This window comes from Heteronotia binoei, chromosome 3, assembly GCF_032191835.1.
Source record: "Heteronotia binoei isolate CCM8104 ecotype False Entrance Well chromosome 3, APGP_CSIRO_Hbin_v1, whole genome shotgun sequence".
Taxonomy (NCBI): domain Eukaryota; kingdom Metazoa; phylum Chordata; class Lepidosauria; order Squamata; family Gekkonidae; genus Heteronotia; species Heteronotia binoei.
In genome coordinates this window covers 158158952-158178383 of record NC_083225.1, presented here as the reverse complement: position 1 = coordinate 158178383, position 19432 = coordinate 158158952, and the positions used below count along the sequence as shown (strand labels likewise).

The window sequence follows — 19432 nt, the reverse complement described above, 5'->3', positions numbered from 1 at the left end:
AAATGCTTGGGACCACAGAACACCCAGGGTTATGACTAGTTGGACCATTGGCATGGAACAGTTCTTCTGCAAAGCTTTCCAAATGTGGAAATCCTTATTCATATCCCGCTATACGTGGATAATTAATGAAACTAGTTAAGACTGGTAAAGCAGTATGTTTCTAGATTCTCAATATGTAGGGCATGTGTTCTCAGTGTGTTGCACCTATGAAAATTGATACAACATGTTATATAGACTTCTTAACCATATCTTTGTGCAGGGATGAACACATGTGTCCCCCCCCAGCACTAATTTGGATGCACTTATCCTTTGATTGTGCCAGACTGACATTTCAGCAGGATATTTTTACTCTCTTTAAAATGTGATGGAAGGGAGGAATGCTTGTATATTATGAAAGATTAAAAAAGGACCAGTCTGCACAGAGTATTTAAACACAAGCATCATTGGCTCAGGGTCAATATTTCTCAGTTCTAGTGAAAATGGATCCAAACGGTTATCAGTCTCTTTCTATGGGACAAACTAAAAGCTGTATCCCTGGACATGGGTTTGAGTGTTATCTTTGCCATGGACTCACTATATTGCCTGACCTTTTATCTGTAAAATAGGGATAATGGTACCATCGTTCACAGAGTTGTTGTGATGGCATACATAGTAAACATCACAAAGCATTTTGCAAGTAAGATGCCTAAACAGTGACTTATGTGGGACTGTGCAGAGACCATGAAGAAAGGCAATAGGCTTATCAGGTACTAAATTTTACATCCCTAAAACTGTCAGGGCATCTGAGCAGCAGGAGCTGTGCTAGTCACTGTGCAGTGCTGTTATAACAGTTCTTTACTCAGTGTTTGACAATGATAAACTTCTGCAGCATCATGAGTTGGCAAAATAGAGTGCTTATAAAGAAAGGCTTTCCAATGTGTGTGTTATATTTTATGTGCTGCGGCTATACTAGTCACTGCCAAACAGAAGCAAAAACAAAACAATAAAATTCAAAGCCATAAAAACCCATCACTTGGAATCTGAGCTAGGAATAAAACTGCACTGAAGGTTTTGCACAGCTTTAAACTTGCAGAGATGAAAAAAACCAACACCTACCTGATCCAAGCACTGGTTACGTAAATAACGTAAGGCTTGCTGTATGCTTTGTGGAAGGGGTTGCCCTGTTCTTTGAACGTGGACTATTAAAGGCACACCGAAAACATTCTTATCCTTGTAGTCTGGACCTTTCATTCTCTTCATGAATTTTGGCACAGACCTGAAATGTGTACAAGCATGCTAATAATATGTATATGTAAAATCATTCTCTTTCCATAGAAAATAACACAAGTAAATGCCAGGTAAATATGTAGCGAATGCCAAACTACATAACTCATGTGTTGCCACACATTTTCACAAAAACATTATAATTGCCACACTCAATAGCCCATGACAACCTGTTTCATGAATGAGAGATTCCACAGGAGAAAACAACAACAACAAAAAGAAATAGTGGGGAAGGGAGGGGGAGAGAAAATAACTCTTTTTATTAGGGTTAGTTTACATGTAGCTCTAGTTGAAATTTTTTACCACAAAGCCCCAAATTTCTGTCTTGTTGGCATCCTCTCCTTTTCCCCTTTGGGCATTTTACTGTTGTGGCCCTGTTCAGTGACACACACTTCTTACAGAAAATGGTTTGTTTACTTTAGTTTCCAACAGGGTTTTAAAAAGAAGTTAGAGTGCTGGGGCACTTCTAACGATGGGCAAGTAGACCCATCTGAAGCACCTGACCCAGACCCTGCATTAGTTCCTTGCAGCTGGACTAAGAGCCAAGAGCTTAGATAAGTTATACCTGCTACAGCACTCAGAAGAATGAGATTAATCCATCAATTCACTTATATATTTAATTGTTCCTTCAAGAACTCTGCAAGTGGGCAATGAGAAGGCTCAGGCTGTATTACTGCTGTCAATCAATGAAAGAACATCATATGCCCTTCCATTCTTTCACATGGAGAGCAGTTCAGGTCTGGACCATTCCTGAAGCCACAACCTGCAGCAGCATCAAAGCAGTTCCTTAATATCTGACATCTCCCCCTCCCATGCACCAGTTTCTGCAAAGTGTTATGAGTCTTCATTTAAAAAAAATACTATATGCCATAATCCAGAAAGATTAATTCAAAATGTTTAAGATCCTGAACATGCCCAGAGGAGAATCTGAACTTTTTCCTTTGAACAGCACCAGTTGATTCTACACTTCACTTCTGAAAGTTACAAACAGAAAGATGGATGTTCGGGGGTAAAACACACACAAATCAATAGTTCTGCTAGGGTTAGGCATACAAATTTAATTGTCTGGCTCCTCCAATTGTGGGCCAATGTAATAAATGTGCATCCCTACAACAGTTGTTCACAGATACATTGACTTCAACAGGATTCATGTACAAGCAATTAGATGTAAGATGGTGTGGGAGTCATTTAGCAACAGGTTCTAGGAACAGTTTCAGAGGGCAGCCATATTGGTCTGCAGTAGAACAAATAGATCTGAGTCCAGTAACAACTCAGAGACCAGCAAGAGTTTCAGGATATGAGCTCTTGAGGGTCAAAACTCCCTTGGTCAGACACAATAGGGTAGAAATTGATATCTCCTGAAACTCTTGTTGATCTCTAAGGTGCTACTGGACTCAAACCTACTAAAGAGGTTAGACAGTTCTTGCTCAGAGCCCTCAGTATATTAGGCCTGAGCCTATGATGTACCAATGAATTCAGACCCCTAGCTAGCCACTTGTGGGAAGGGCGGGATACAAATCATAAATAAATAAATAAGTAGTCTCCCTGTTTCTTCAGTCCAAGTCAGGAAGCAAGAACAGTATATTTATCAAGGCCCTGGTAGGCTATAAGGCCCAAAGACCTGTCTACTCCAGAATCCTGTTTCCCATAGTGCTCAAGCAGTTTTCTCCAGAAAGCCCATGCAAGTGAAGGTGGCAATAACCTGCTCAGGTCTCCTAGCAACTGTCCTACATGGCTAGTAGACTGCATTTGGCTTGATGGGTCATGAGGGATAAACCAAGATAGCGAGTGGGTTTGATGCAGAAGACAAGTGGGGAAAGGAAAGGGTTAGCCATTAGCAGATGTTCCTTGTTCCTAAGGCAGGATATAGGAGGCTTTATGTTGTGCACAATTTTATGTCACCAATATATTGCCACTGGCAACCAGTCGTATACTAATAATTTGTTCTACAAGAGAGCATTCTCTGCAGCACAACTTTGCACTAGCTCAGTACAATACATTTTCCTTTAAAAAAACACTTGACAATTCGAAGCACAATAAATAATGGCAGAAGATTAAACTTTGAAAGCACATGGAGTTAGTTTCCTCAGTATGGCTCATTATTTTGTCTGTAATCTCAAACTGCATGATTTATCATTACCATTCATTTACAATATCACAGCAAGAAAACGTTCCATGCCAAATTCATTTCAGGATGAAGCTCAGAGGATGGATTATGTTTTTTCTCTAATGTAGTGGTTTTAATTTCTTTAGCAAATAACTGTGGGGAAAGAAAGAAGTACAGTTGCACCATTGTAAGAAATATGATTTATGTAGAACTGAAGCACAAGAGAACGTAGGTTGTATGAAACGGAGAACCCATTATGGTGTGGTTTAGTAGTTAGAGCAGGGGTGTTGAACTCATTTGTTATGAAGGCTGGACTGACATAAATGAGACCATGCCGGGCCAAGCCATGCGTGTCATACAATGTAATTCCAGTTAGCAGATATATAAACTTTCTCTCAATTGCACAGCAAAGCTACTGAGCCAAGCCTCTCTTTCTTCTATCGTCTGATGCTTCTCCCCCTCCTCATCTCCTAGAGAGGGAGGGAAGGAGTCAGAGCTTCCTTTGAAGCAAACTATCCCTCTCCCACGAGGAGCCTCAGCCAGTGGAGAAAATAGAGGCTTTTCTCTGTAGCTCCTATGTGATTGAGCAAGCCTGGCAAAGCAAGCTGTGATGCAGAAGGAAGCAAGAAAGAAGAAGAAGGAAGCAGATGACAGCCAGTTGCTTGGGAGCCTAATATGAGCCCTCTAGAGGCCTGATTCGGCCCCTGGGCTGCATGTTTGACACCCCTGGGTTAGAGTGTTAGGTTAGGCACTGGGAGGCACAAATCCCCACTCTGCCATGGAAGCTAGCAGGGTGACCTTGTGCCAGTCACACTTTCTCAGTCTGATCTACCTCAGTGGTCTATTGTTGTGAGGATAAAATGGAGGTGAGGAGAATGATGTAAGCCACTTTGGTGGGGTGTAAATGAAGTAAATAAATAAATAATGACCTAAATAAGCGGCATGGTGAGTGGAAGATGTTTACCTAGGACAACTTCAGGTAATGGTAGTGATAGGGAGTTGCTAAGGAGTGGAAGATGAACTATCACTTGACAAATGATCAGCTTGAAGGATACAGACATGCATCCAGTGGGAATTTCTAGGTTCCACTGTGACTTTTACGTGAAGGAGAACAGGTGGGGCAAGCAGGTGTACTATTTAGACAGGTCTTTGGGTCTCAGACCCCATTTATCAACAAGACCTATATCTGTGGCCAGCACACTAGTTCTACACACAAAGTGACCACTGTCATAAACTTTTAAAATCGGTCGCTATTCTAGGCATGCATACCAAAAAATTTTAAAGACTTCTTGGCTTTTAGAAAGCTGCTACACTTTGGTCTGTGTTGATCATTGCTTGATCATAGGTCACAGGGCTTTTTTTGAGCAGGACACACAGAAACGCAGTTCCGGCTAGCTTGGCATCAGGGGGTGTGGCCTGATATGCAAATGAGTTCCTGCTGGGTTTTTTCTACAAAAAAAGCCCTGATAGGTCATATACTAGAAAAGTCTGCACAACAAATGCTTTTAATACTCACTGCTTGCTTGCAATTGAACTTGAAATACTTATAATAGTGGCCCCTTTGAACCTTGCAGTGAATTTCCATTATTCCCCACTAAATCCGAACGGTCCCTTTAGATGAGGACCAGAAGGGTTTGCGTACACTACAGGCACTGAGAAAGTGTGAGAAGGTCAAATGGAGTTTAGCACTCAGTCCACCAGTATACCCAAATCTGTATTGGGTATACTGGTGGACTGAGTATAGAACCTCTGTCTTTTTTTGGTACAGAGGCTAGAACCTATGCAATCTCTTCTGGCACTATAAGCACTACGGCTACCATTACTCCTTGCTCCTGTTTTTAGTGTTTCCTTTCCCCCCCTGATCTTTCTCTTCATTGAACTGGATGGCTATTTTTTTTCACACAGCATAATGTGCATTTATCTATTTATTAGATTTTTAAACCACCCTCCCCTGTGGAACAGGGCTCAGGGTGTATATCCATATAAAACATTTCCATAATAAAATCATATTTAAATTCCATAATACATTATACAGCAGTAACAACCTATGAACACTAAGGTGGCAATGATACTGCCAGAATATGCCACTGCCACTGCCACTGGGGGGGGGGGGCAGGAAGAACAAGAGTGCTGGCCAGATGGGGAATCATTGTTGTTCTCAACCAATTGCCTGGTGGAGCATCTCTGCCTTGCATGCCCTGAGGAACAATGGTTGTTGTTTGGCAGAGTTCCACCAGAGAATTCCACACAGAGAGTTCCATGCTCTGGCTGAGGACATCCAAAATTTCAATAAGAACTTGCTAATTGTTAAGAACTTTTCTAGATTGTTAATACCTAACACCAACTTTTAGGCATTTTTTTTTACCAGTGAATCATAGTACAAAATTAAAGAAAAGCTGGTTTGAAATCATACTTGCATTTACTTCTTATGTCTTTTTTAGGTACAGATCTTTACTACTACTGCAGACCAGGGAATCTCCTGGCACTGCACAGTGTCTGTTCTCCTGAATTATGTCACTCCGCATTGTGAACAGAGACTTTAAGAGTAATCACTGTGATTCAGTTGCCTTTGGCTGTAAAATTAGAGTTATAATTTTTGGCAGTCTCACATGGTCTCTTTAGAGGTCAACGACTGCTGAAAGATACTCAGTTGGAAGATGTTATGTTAGTAAAAATTCAAAAGTAACACTTTGCTATTTGTTAGTCTCTCCCACGTACTATGTACAGTACTCACCATGTCCAGCCGTGCTTGTTTGACATGGAGTATTTTTCCATGATGGCAGTAAGGCGAAGCAAGGAGAATTTTTGTAGCAGATTTAATTGAGAAGCTGACTGATTGCTGATCTGCAGCGATCCTATGGTATGGCTCAGCTGATGAGAGATCTGGAAACTATGCCAACGTAATCGCCTTTAGACAAAAATAAAACAAAGCTGCAAAGTAAGCTTGATCGTGGCAATCGGTATGATACCTGGTAGAGTTTGCAGACTGTCTCTATATTTGGGGTGAATGGGTCCTGATGCATTTTACACTTGCAGGCATACAACATTTTCTTCCACTATGGTATAAAGCCTGAGTGTCTGCTATCAACATTTAAGTAATATAATAACAAGAACTCATATGAAAACTCTTATTTCTGAAAAATGTTACAGCTATAGCTATAACAAATCAAGTACAAAACTACTATCAGACTTTACTCAAATAAATCTAATTAGCATTTATGGCACCTGTAAGGAAATGCAGAATCCCAGTTTAAGGCATGATCCATAACTTCAGTGTACTGACATGAACTTTGGCAGCATATGCAACCAAGTCCCAGCAATGTCTTAGCTGTATGTGGGGATATTAATAGGGGCAGAGTAAGAAGTTAACAAATGGGGAGAGGGGACCCCTCACAAAGGTCCATGTGTTCCTGTTCAGGTTGAAGATTGCAACCCAGAAGGTCAAAGGACACAAAATCATGCAAAGTTCTGGTGCTAGAACACTATAAATCTTACTTAATTATCCTCTTGACATTTTGAAATTTCCTGGCATTGTTTCCACAAATTTTCATAGGTAGGTAAAACAGTTGCAAGAAAAATTAACATTTTCACCAATTAGTTTGTTCATATTAATCAATCAAATTAAAACATTGACTCAGCTCCAATTATATTGTTTGGTACTAATCCGTAAAATACTTAAGTGAACAATGGTTCCCAGACTGCACTGAAAATCAGGGAAGGCTTAGTGTTTCTGGACCCCCATGGAGGCTGTAAGGCCCCCTATGTACCCTTGCAAAGAGCAAACTGGGAAACGTCCCATATAATCCTTCCCCCCTAATTCTCTAACAATACAAATGCCAGCTGTGCCTGGTTCAGGAGTGGACCAGAGTGGGGTTTGGAAGTGTACAGTAAACCAAGGTGGAGTAGGGCCAAACAAAATGGTTCCTAGCAGCTAAGCACACATCTGACTTGCTATTTTGAGAGGTGGCTGTAGAGCTTCTCCAGGCTGCTGGTTTCTCCCCCATCTAAAAACAAGAGGTATTCTTCTGCATTATGGAGCCCAAGGGAAAGAAGAGATTTCTCCTTATCACAGCAAACCCCCAATGCCTGGTTCCTCCTTTCCCAATCCTGACACTTTAATCAGTGAGCCACAACTAGGTAGCCTTTTCTCACCAGCAATCAAGGATCATCTGTTGATTGTCACATTCCTAGCCACATTCCAACAAAAAAAAATTAACAGTTCCTGTTTACACCCAGAAACCCATTCCCACACATAGATGCAAATATGACAACATCTTTGTCTTTTCCTGGGAGCTCCATTCAGCTACCAATACAGTAAAACAGCAGCACCCAATGACAGCTGAAGAAAAGTCACAAGGGGCTGGGGAAGGCAAGAGCTTAGGAAGTTTACAGCTTCTTGCCTTCTCCTTTGAGAGGTCAAAAGAAGCAGTGGTGGTCTTTCAGAGCACTAGCCCACCAAGAAATCTCCATGTAAATTAAAGTATCCAGCTATCACACTAATTTGGTGTACAATAACAGGTCAAGGTATGTATATACCTTATAAGGGCAGAAAGGCATCATACAAATTTTGTAAATAAATAAATAATAAACAAATGTAGATTGGGGAGAATCTGTGAAATACGTGGCTAGTACATGGACTAAGAAGGCAGAGGGTGCAAACCATCTTTCTTGGTTTAGGCCACGTAATTATTGTTAAGAAGGGCAATTGAAGCAAGGACAATTGAAAAAGGGTAACTAAAACAAATGCTCTGGAATTACATGCTTTTTTTTGCAAAGTAATCTTGAATATGTCCTTGTGAAGATATTAGTGTTGTGGTGGCAGCTGTTGCCAAAGCAACTTATTAGATATCTGCACAGCCAATCAAACCTCCAGTAGCCAATCAGAAGTTCTGATGGAAAAAGCCCTTCTTGGCCCCACCCATTTTCTAAAAACACTTGGCAGCTGCCCAGAAAGTGTCAGCAGGAGGCATGGCCCCATAAGCACTATGTTGGGGACCTCTGGTCTACATAGATGTTTTTATTGAATTTTCACATCATGTACATAACATTCATAAGGTAATTTCCCAACATTGAAAACTCAGCAAAACATCTATCGATGTAAATGGGGAATCCCATCAGTTTTTAGGAGGAAGGAAGAGATTTCAAAAGATAATATCTTCACTGTGTGACTGCAGATAAGCTGTGTGTTTGCAAGAAAAAACTTTAAAACAATAACTTTATTCTAAACAGCATCCTGTTAAGCATAGCTTAATGTTGAAGTGCTACTATTAGAGTTATACATTATTTGAGTTACGCATAGTCTCACCCCCTGACATTGTGTGGTTGGTTTCCTATGGCAGCCATTTTGTTGTTGCACCCACCACACTGCCAGATTTCTGAAGGTGTCTACAGGTTCAAAAAGGTTGGGAACCAGGGGTGTGCATTTGGTTCAGCTGTATACGGAATCGCATGCAGCCGATTCCAATTGAGGCCCATTATGCGGGAGCTGAGTATGGCTCGCCGTATACTTCCGTATAAATATTCGAAAGTATACGGAAGTCAATGGAAAAGGCGGGAAAGGGGCTTCTGCAGCCTCAGGGGAGCTGCTTGCCTCCTTTCCCGCCTTTGGTAGCCTTTTCCCACCTCTCCCATAGCCTCCCTGGGATCGGGGGGGGGGGGAGGGGAAGAGGAGCCCCAGCAGCCAATCCAAAGCATGCATTTGCAAAATGCATTGCAAATGCATGCTTTGCAGGGCTGTTGTGTAGCGGATCCCCCAGCCATCAGCAACATTGTTGTTCTTTTGATCTTTTGCTTACTTGGGTATCCAAGTAAGCACTGTTGTCTGGCCAATCACAAAGCAGTGCTATTTTTTGAAACTGCTCTCTGTAGGGCCAGAGAACCTTTTTAAGGAGTCTGCCTGGCTGGACTCCTCCATTGCTGCTGTGTTGGTGTGAGAGAGAGATTGTGCTGTGCTGGCCCTTGGCCTCAGCTGCTGCTGCTCTCTCTCAGCCTTACCAGACTTGCCTGGAGTATAGAAGACGTCTAAGGTAAGACAGTCTTGGGGTTCTTGTTTTTATTTTAGTTGGTAAAAGGACTTTTTAAGACTCAGAGTCCCTTTACTTATCCAGATTTGGGTGGTGGGTAGCTTATTTGGGGTTAGGGGGTTCTGCTGGGGGAGGGGGCCTGGGGTGGGGTTTTTTTTTGCCAATTTGCCCATATCTTACTTTAGTGAGACGACTTTTAAAAGTGCAGTGTCGTTTTACTTTTCCTGATTTGGGTGGCTTGGATTTCTTGGGGTTAGGGTGAAGGGGTTTTTTTTGGGGGGGGGGAGGGGTTGGTAAAGTTCCTGTATTGTTAAAAGTTAAGTTTTTTACTATTTTAAAAGGATTCTGTGTTTGATTTGTTGCTGCTGTGTTGTGCTGCTGTTTTTCCTTTTCACTTCTGGTTCTTGGGGGGGGGGGGGGCTGTTTGGCCTAATTTTTATTGTTTAAAAGGCCACTTTTTTAACAGTTGAGTTTGTGTTGGCCTTCTGTTTGGATCTATTCTCTATTGCTGCATGTTTTGTATCCGCCTGTCCTGTTGTCCCCCTTTTCCTGGTTCTGGTTTTAGGGGGGGGGGGTGTTGTTGACTGATTTGGCCTGAGGTTTCTTATTGGTGAAAAGGCCACTTTTTTAACAGTTGAGTTTCTTGGCCTTCTCCTGTTGTCCCTTTTCCTGGTTCTGGTTCGGGGGGGGGGGTGTTGTTGACTGATTTGGCCTGAGGTTTCTTATTGGTGAAAAGGCCACTTTTTTAATAGTTGAGTTGCTTGGCATTTTCTGATTGTGCTGGGTTTTTTGGGTGGGTGGGTTAAAAGTTAAGTTTCTTTCTGTCACGTTTTGGTTTTTTTAAATTACCTCTGGTTGGTGTGGGGGTTGGTGAGGGTGTGTGTGGGCTGGGTCACTTTCATGTTTTTATAGAGTTATTTTTGGAGTCTGAGTGTGCTTTCAGATTGGCTAGGGCCACTAAATAGGCTGCCCCACTAATAAGGGTGTTTTTAGGGATTGTGTTTTTTGAAATTAAAAAAAAATAATCCAGTTTAGGGCTTTATCTCCTTTCAAAATTCAAGTAGGCCAGATAGGGGTGATTTAAAAAGATTTTAGGTTTCTCATAAAAGGCAGCATGACTACTAGGCCACATCAGGCTCCCTTTTAAAGAGACTAGGATTGCAGTGCATCTTGCTTTCAGCCACTGAAAGCTGGTGCATCCTTAGATTTCCATAGGGTAAACCACAGCTTCTCTCAAGTTATAGGGGGCACCTGATTTCTAGTTTGCAAGGAAATCAGGTTTGTCCCAGGATCTAGTTAGGAGAAGTTTAACTAGGAGGATATAACAAGGATTGCCTTCATCTCAAGGTAGCCTTTTAAAAACTGTAGCAAGGTAGAGGCAGGATCACCTAGTCTCCTAAACTTTACCAGACTACTACTACCCCAACCCAAAGAGGGACAGGTTAGGGACCAAAAAAACAAACAAACAAGTTTTGGTGGGAGGGTTTTTAAAAAGAAGTCAGGGCACCTATTAGTTCAGGGTACAGTGTAGTGAGTTAGGTTTGTAAAAAAACCCCACTCTCAGTTCAGGTTGTGTAAGACTGGCCAAGGGTGAAATGAGTCACAGGCAGCAGAAGAGCGGCCCTGGGGGCAAGGCCAAGGAGAAGACTAGAGGGGTGGAGGGGAGGGGGAGGACCCAGGTCTCCCCCCCACCTGTGCGTGGGGCCACTCCACAGCCGCCTACCAGCACTCCGACCTCTGGCCGGAGTGTGATGAAGAAGAAGGCCCGCCTTGGGCCCTTCATCGAGGCTGCTGGTGGGGCGCCCCCAGCAGAGGTGCCATTAGGTGCTGGCACTGAGCAGGGGTCTGCTGCTGGGCAGACTCTCCTCCAGCTGATGTTGCTCGGCCTCAGCAGCCAGAGGAGGGGCAGCAAGAGCAGCCCTCCTTGGAGATGAGCTTTGGGGACAGTTTTCTGTCCAAAATGATCACCCCAAGGAGGGTGCAGAGTGTCGTGCAGGAGCTGGAGGAGAAGCTGGTTGAGGAGGACCAGCCCCTTTCTTCGGTTCCTTCGGGCACCAGCAGTCCTTCAAGGGATGGTCAGGAGGGGAGGCCGCATGGGGTGGAGGGGGAAGAGATGGAGACACATGAGGTGCCTCCATCTCCGCCCACTTCCCCCCGGCGGCCAGCCCCTCCTGCCACCCCGAGACATGATGTGTCTGCCCTGAGCACCTCAAAGGAGGTGGCTCCGGACACCCAAGCTGCCAGTCAGTTTGGGCATCCGTTCACCTCCGAAGTCTGGAAGCATTTCCAACTTATGGAGGATCCACGCTATGCGCAGTGCCAGCTGTGCAGGGCCCGGATCAGTCGTGGGCGGGACCCTGCCCACCTGACTCCGGGGGGAATGCGGAATCACCTGTGTAAGCACCACCTAGGGGTGCTTCTTAAGGGGGAGAAGCAGGGTGGTGCTGTGGTGCCCAAGCGGCTAACACCACACAGCCAGAAGGTCTCTCCCATCGCGACTACCTCCGCTCTCCAGGAGCGTTCTGTGGGAGTACAGGGACGCCAGGCATCTCTGCCTGAGATGTTTGGTGGGGGACGCACCTGTGTGCCAAGAGGGGGAATCAGGTATGGCAGGAGGGTGATCGCCTGGAACCTTGCCAGGTCAATTGCCCATGGGCTTCCATTTTCAGTGGTTGAGAATCCTGGGGTGCTAGGGTTGCTCGAGTACCTGGCGCCCTGGTACAAAGTTCCTGCGAGAACCACCATTAGCAGGATCATTGTGCCAGCTGTTTTCAGGGCGGCCAGATCTGTGGTGAAGGAGCATTTGTCCCGTGCTGCCGGGGGGACTGTTCATTTCACCTCAGATATCTGGAGCTCCCAACATGCGTTCCAGGGGTATCTCTCCCTGACTGCGCATTGGTGGCAACCCAGAGAGCTGATAGATGTTGTTTACCTTGACTTCCAGAAAGCTTTTGATAAAGTTCCTCATCAAAGGCTCCTTAGAAAGCTTGAGAGTCATGGAGTAAAAGGACAGGTCCTCTTGTGGATCAAAAACTGGCTGAGTAATAGGAAGCAGAGAGTGAGTATAAATGGGCAGTCTTCGCAGTGGAGGACGGTAAGCAGTGGGGTGCCGCAGGGCTTGGTACTGGGTCCCACGCTCTTTAACTTGTTCATAAATGATTTAGAGTTGGGAGTGAGCAGTGAAGTGGCCAAGTTTGCGGATGACACTAAATTGTTCAGGGTGGTGAGAACCAGAGAGGATTGTGAGGAACTCCAAAGGGATCTGTTGAGGCTGGGTGAGTGGGTGTCAATGTGGCAGATGCGGTTCAATGTGGCCAAGTGCAAAGTAATGCACATTAGGGCCAAGAATCCCAGCTACAAATACAAGTTGATGGGATGTGAACTGGCAGAGACTGACCAAGAGCGAGATCTTGGGGTCATGGTAGATAACTCACTGAAAATGTCAAGACAGTGTGCGTTTGCAATAAAAAAGGCCAACTGGGAATTATTAGGAAGGGAACTGAAAACAAATCAGCCAGTATCATAATGCCCCTGTATAAATAGATGGTGCGGTCTTATTTGGAGTATTGTGTGCAGTTCTGGTCGCCACACCTCAAAAAGGATATTATAGCATTGGAGAAAGTCCAGAAAAGGGCAACTAGAATGATTAAAGGGCTGGAACACTTTCCCTATGAAGAAAGGTTGAAACGCTTGGGACTCTTTAGCTTGGAGAAACGTCGACTGCGGGGTGACATGATAGAGGTTTACAAGATAATGCATGGGATGGAGAAAGTAGAGAAAGCAGTACTTTTCTCCCTTTCTGACAATAAAAGAACTTGTGGGTATTCGATGAAATTGCTGAGCAGACAGGTTAAAAAGGATAAAAGGAAGTACTTCTTCACCCAAAGGGTGATTAACATGTGGAATTCACTGCCACAGGAGGTGGTGGCAGCCACAAGCATAGCCACCTTCAAGAGGGGTTTAGATAATAATATGGAGCAGAGGTCCATCAGTGGCTATTAGCCACAGTGTGTGTGTTTGTGTGTGTGTGTGTGTATATAATTTTTTTTTGCCACTGTGTGACACAGAGTATTGGACTGGATGGGCCACTGGCCTGATCTAACATGGCTTCTCTTATGTTCTTATGTAGTGTGGGGGTGGGGGTGGCAGCAGTAGTGGCAGGCAGGGTCAGGGTCGCCAGGCCGGCTATCGCTGGGCCATGATGCACGACGAAGCAGTCAACGCGCCGCACACGGCGGACACTCTCAGAGCCATCCTCTCACGGCAGTTAGAGGGCTGGGTAGGCAGCGAGGACGTTGCCACGGGCTTCGTGGTGACTGATGGTGGCTCTAACATCAACGCGGCTGTCCAGTGTCAGGGTTTAAAACGCCTTCCTTGCGTGGCCCACCTTCTCCACCTCGTGGTTAAGGACGCATTGGGCCAGACGAAAAGCCAGGATCGTCAGTATCTAGCCGCGACCCATGAGTACCGACTTCTGCTCCAGAAGTGTCGGCACATCACGGGTCAATTCTCACGCAGCAATACGGACTCATATCAGCTGCGTGAGAAACAGACACTGACAGGCATGCCAGGGCACCGCCTGATCGGTGACGTCAGCACACGCTGGAACTCCACCTGTGCCATACTGGAGCGCATGGTGGAGCAGAGAGCAGCCCTGGATGCCTTTGTCTCTGAGACAAGGGTCTTTCGGGATGAGAACCGTCTCACCCAAGAGGACTGGGTGGTCATTTCTCAGACTGTGGAGGTTCTTGGGCCCTTCAAGACCCACACAGAAATGCTCTTGTCTGACACGGCGAGCATCACACTGGTCGTCTCCATGGTACAGATGGCCCGTGAGGACCTGGCCTAATTTCTAGTGCCAGCTCAAGGCTTTGCAGACGTTCTCCCAGTGGTGCGCACCCTGGTTGTTAGGCTGCAGGAAGGGCTTGAGGCCCACTTTCAGACTTTCACCCAGGATAAGGTCTACTTGATGCCGACCATGTTAGACCCGCGCCTGAAGGGCACAGTTGCCGAGCGGGCCAACGAGCTCGATCGCTGGCGAGACGAGCTCTCCCAGAAGGTTGAACGTTCCAGAGTCAGGGCGGGCCCAGTGCTGGTAGTTGAGGAGGAGGGGGGTGGAAGCAGCTCATCTGTCACTTCCACTGCTGTTGTTCATCCCCAGCCTCCCCAGCTAGGCAGTGTTTCCCACCAGACTCATGCCATGAAGAGTGCTGAGATGACATTCATCGGGCGGGTTGTTGGCCCCTCTAGGAGTGGAAGGCCCTACCAAGAGCGAAGATGGGTGCTGAGATGGTGAGGGACTACCGTATTTTTTGGACCATAAGGCACTCTGGACCATAAGGACGCACCTTCCTCCTGGGGGGCGATCCGCTGCCTCCGCCTCCGATCCCGGCGCTACCCCCGTGCCTGCCTGCCTGGCTCCAGCTTCTTCCAGCAAGCGCTGGGATCGCTCCACGCTGCCCCCACTGCAAACCCAGCGCTTCGCGAGAGCCGGCTGCGGAGAGGGCAGCGTGCTTCCTCCGTGCCTGTCTGCCTGGCTCCAGCTCTGACGCTTACAGCAAGTGCCAGGATCGCTCCTCCGCCCTCCGATCCCAGCGCTTGCTTTAAGCATCAGAGCTGGAGCCAGGCAGACAGGCACGGAGGAAGCACGCTGCACCCTGCACAGCCGGCGCTCGCGAAGTGATGGGTTTGCGGAGGGGGCGGGTGTTTCCTCCGTGCCTGTCTGCCTGGCTCCAGCTCTGATGCTTAAAGCAAGCACTAGGATCGGAGGGCAGAGGGAGCGATCCTGGCGCTTGCTGTAAGTGTCAGAGCTGGAGCCAGGCAGACAGGCGCGGAGGAAGCACGCTGCCCTCTCCTCAGCCGGTGGTCACGAAGCGCTGGGTTTCCGGTGGGGGCAGCGTGGAGCAATCCCAGCGCTTGCTGGAAGAAGCTGGAGCCAGGCAGGCAGGCGTGGGGGAAGCGCCGGGGTCAGAGGCAGAGGCAACGGATCACTCCCCCCCCGAGGAAGGTACCTTCGCTCCATAAGACGCACACACTTTCCCCCCCACTTTTTTTGGGGGGGGGGAGTGCATCTTATGGTCCGAAAAATACGGTATCTTTTGGAGCCCCTTGAGCCGCAGGAAGCGTCTCCTTTGGACTACTGGGTCACGAAGGAGGAGGTCTGGCTGGCCCTCTTCTCCGTGGCCAAGGCGTTCCTCTCATGCCCACTGACGAGCGTGCAGAGCGAGCGCGTTTTTTCGCATATGGGTGACATTGTCTGCCCACATCACAATCGCCTGCAACCCTGGACAGTTGAGCAGTTGGTCTTCCTGAAGGTCAACTTGCCTCTGTTCGGCTCCCCGAACGTAGACTTTGAGAGTGAATGAAGTGAACACCTACTTGTGCCTGCATCCTCTCTTGGCCTGCGCTTGGAAGGTGGTTGTAAAACGCTCCTCCACTAAAAATAGACTAGAGTCCAAAGACAGCCCAAAAACTCACTCACAAATTGATTGGCAGCTCATCCCCCCCCTCCCCAAACCAAAAGTGAATGTTGGTTAAAAACTGCAAAGCAATCCAAATTTCCCCCGTCCCCCATCCACACATGCCTAATAATACTGAAAGGGCCATTGCAGCCCCCAACTGTAACCGACAGCACCCACAGGCCCAGCCAGGATAACCCAGGTTTTTTTTCAGGGGAAGGAGGAAGAAAGAGGGAGGTGCCAGTGATGATGACAGGCAGCCAGCAGCCATACCAGTGCTGAGGTCCCTCTAATTGGACAGTGATGCTGGTGTGTTGCTGAGCTGAGAAAGAAGGAATGGTTGCCGTCCTCTCACACAATCTGAGGCCCTCCCAGTGGTCCTCCTCATTTGGGGTGCAATTCTGGCTCGCCTCCTCGTGATGCACCCTGGGTAACGCAAAAGAGCCTGGACCAGCCAACCATCCATCACTCAAGGCAAGTCAAAATGCTCCTTGCTTTGTGTCAGATGCAGAATGATGTGGAGCTAGGTGTGGTGGTCCACCACTTCTCTTGTTTGAGAGTTGTGTTGTTTGGGGCAGGGCTGGAGAGCTGGCATCTGCAAATTGTGTGTTCTGTGGCAGGGAAGCTAGCACCTGGGTGAAAGACCCAGAGCCAGCATGCTTGTTGTGCTTGGCCAGCTCTCCCCGTGTTGTTTGGGGCAGGGCTGGAGAGCTGGCATCTGCAGATTGTGTGTTCTGTGGCAGGGAAGCTGGCACCTGGGTGAGAGACCTAGAGAGTGCTTGGCCAGCTCTCCCCGTGTTGTTTGGGGCAGGGCTGGAGAGCTGGCATCTGGGTTTGCTGCAGCCAAGTCTGCAGAGCAGACCTTGAGCAGATTGTGTTTTGTGTGGCAGTGATGTTGGCAACTGGGTTTATACTGGTTCCAGGCCTGCAGGGTTCATAGAGTAGATAGAGGGATGTAGTGCATTTGGGTCCTATAAAGATTATCTGGTGTGAAGTTAGGTTTGGCTTTGGGTGCCCCAGGAATTGGACCCCCTGGTCCATTTTTTTTTTGGCCTTGTGGGTTTTGTGTGGGACAGTGCCCTGAAGCTGCACAGCAGTTTGGGGGGCTCTCCTCAAAACCTCCTGCTCCCCAGAGCCACTTTTCCCACGACAATTACAGTGAGGAAGTGGCTCGAATTGTTTTTTTCTCACCATTGGGAGCAGTGTTCCTTTTGGGGTGCCCACAGATGGGTGCAGTCTTTTTGGGCCAGGGGGGTTTCATGCTGGGGAGTCCCCTGAAGCTGCCCTGCAGTTTTGGGGCCTCTCCCTCAAACTCCCCTCTGGCCGGAGCCACTTTCCCCACAGCAATTATAGTGAAGGAAGTGGCTAATTGGGCTTTCCCCATCATTGTTGGCAATGGGCCTTTTGGGGAGCCCAAAGACAGGGACCCCCTGGCCCAATCTTTTTGGGACTTGGGGGTTTTGTAGGGGAGAGTCCCCTGCGGGTTCCCTGCAGTTTTTGGGGCTCTCCCTCAAACCCCCTGCCCCACAGTAGCCTCTAATTATGCCCTATGTTGCCATTGATTTCAATGGCCCATAGGGTATAATGGTGGAATAGGGGCACCCTCTTTGGGTGCCCCTGGAATGGGATCCCCTGGACCAATCTTTTTGGGACTTGGGGGATTTGTAGGAGAGAGTCTCCTGCAGATTCCCTGCAAATTTGGGGACTCTCCCTCAAACCCCTTCCCCTCCAGGTGGCTTCAAATATACCCTATTTGCCATTGATTTCAATGGCTTATAGGGTATAATGGGGCCGTATATTCGGAAATAGCCGCACATCTACCGTACATGCTATTCCGACTATGGAATTCAGAAATATATGGGTTTCCGTATATTTTCCCCTCGTATACTTCCGAATCCGTGTACTTCTGAATTTTTTGTTTTTGCACATCCCTATTGGGAACCCGATGTAGCCAATTTGTGTCCATTTTGGTAATTATCTTTGACATTTAAGTGAAGAACTGAGAGGGTGAAAAAGCCTGGCTTACACAAATTAAAATTATTTAAATGCAAGCTATCTTTCTGACCCTGTAATGTTATTAATTTGGAGCTAGTTAATACTTGTGAGTGAAAAAACGATCTCTAACTCTCCTGAAAGACTCTTGTTTTCCGAGCAGCCTAAGGCTATGCGATGGTGAACATTTGGGCAACCTCTTTGCAGCTGGTGATGGAGTTTGTGCCTATAAAATACCTTTATAAGATTTGTTACATCTATAAAAAGTAAATTGTGTACACAGAGCCACATGGGGAAAGAACAGAAGATTTAAGCACTCAAATGCAATTTGGTTTCAGTAACCGAAATCAGGCTGCCCATGCAGTTAATAGCAGTTTTAAAGGGAAACCCCCCCAAAGACATCTTTTAAGGCCTGTCTATTTTCCTTTAAAATATTAACAGTGCTGGAAGCCCAGATTCAATTAACAGAACCAAATGGGGAGGGGATAAAGGGTTAAATTGCTTCTTCTCTTCCATCACAGTCCTTATCTAAATTGCTGCTGAGCTCACACATCATTTATTTTTTAGAGACTGACATCTGCCTCATCTCTATATATAGCAATTAACTTGCAAGTTCTGTTACAGGTACCCAAAGCAACTGATTGCCAAAAGTGCCTCTGGGTTGTTTTTCCTTGTGGCCAATTCACTCAGAAGTTATATAAGCACTATTCAGTGCAGTTCACTAACACTGTGTCTGGATGTCTGTTAATTCTCTCCACCTAAGGACCATGGAGAATGCAGTTCTGTTTGAGGCTATGGATCACTAAGAAGAAAATTTTCAGGTATCCTCACAAAACCAGAATTTTCAGGATCACTGGTGGAAACTATAGCACTTAATCTTCTAAAAAACCCACAATTTAACTTTGTAAATGTAGCTGCAGCCTAAAAGTAACTATAAATATCATCAAAATGTATGCCACATATGTACACGGGAAGCTTGCTTACTTAACTTTTGTGGGGGCCACAGAATTTTTGGATTAATGGAAGCATTCATGTTCTCGGGGAGGGACGACGGTGGCTCAGTGGTAGAGCATCTGCTTGGTAAGCAGAAGGTCCCAGGTTCAATCCCCGGCATCTCCAGCTAAAAAGGATCCAGTCAAATAGGTGTGAAAACCCTCAGCTTGAGACCCCACTGCCAGTCTGAGTAGACAATACTGACTTTGATGGACCCAGGGTCTGATTCAGTATAAGGCAGCTTCATATGTTCTGTGGTGTGTGCTGACATTTTCCTATTGGTTTTGCAAAGAAACCTGGCTTGTAGATGATGTCTCAGTTCTCAGAAGAGGATATGATTTCATGAATTTACCAAATGTCCTGGACCTTCTAATTTCAAAATTTTATCAGGTAAACCTGCTTGGCTTTTATTTCCCATCCTTTGTCTTACCCAGCTCCCTCCCCATTTGTGCTTCATGGCTTCTGCTCATTTGGCCTGAGGCAACTGAGGACTGAGGAAACACAGAAGTTAGGAAATTCTTCACATTTGACTTCACAGTTCCCTTGCAGCGGAGCCTGCCCTGCCACTAGGCAAACTAGGCAATTGCCTAGGGCGC

The 19432-nt window shown here is 46.4% G+C and overlaps 1 protein-coding gene across 4 annotated transcripts in view; it reads right to left on the bottom strand.

Annotated features, from left to right (window-relative positions):
• Positions 1-19432, bottom strand: part of STARD13 (StAR related lipid transfer domain containing 13) — a 212975-nt gene that overhangs the window by 29459 nt on the left and 164084 nt on the right. For all 4 annotated transcript variants that reach the window (XM_060234706.1, XM_060234710.1, XM_060234707.1 and 1 more), the window contains exons 6-7: positions 6105-6278; positions 1096-1255 (exon numbers count right to left, since the gene is read on the bottom strand). In XM_060234706.1, the coding sequence (XP_060090689.1) occupies positions 1096-1255; positions 6105-6278 (334 nt within the window). The remainder of the gene's footprint in view (positions 1-1095; positions 1256-6104; positions 6279-19432) is intronic.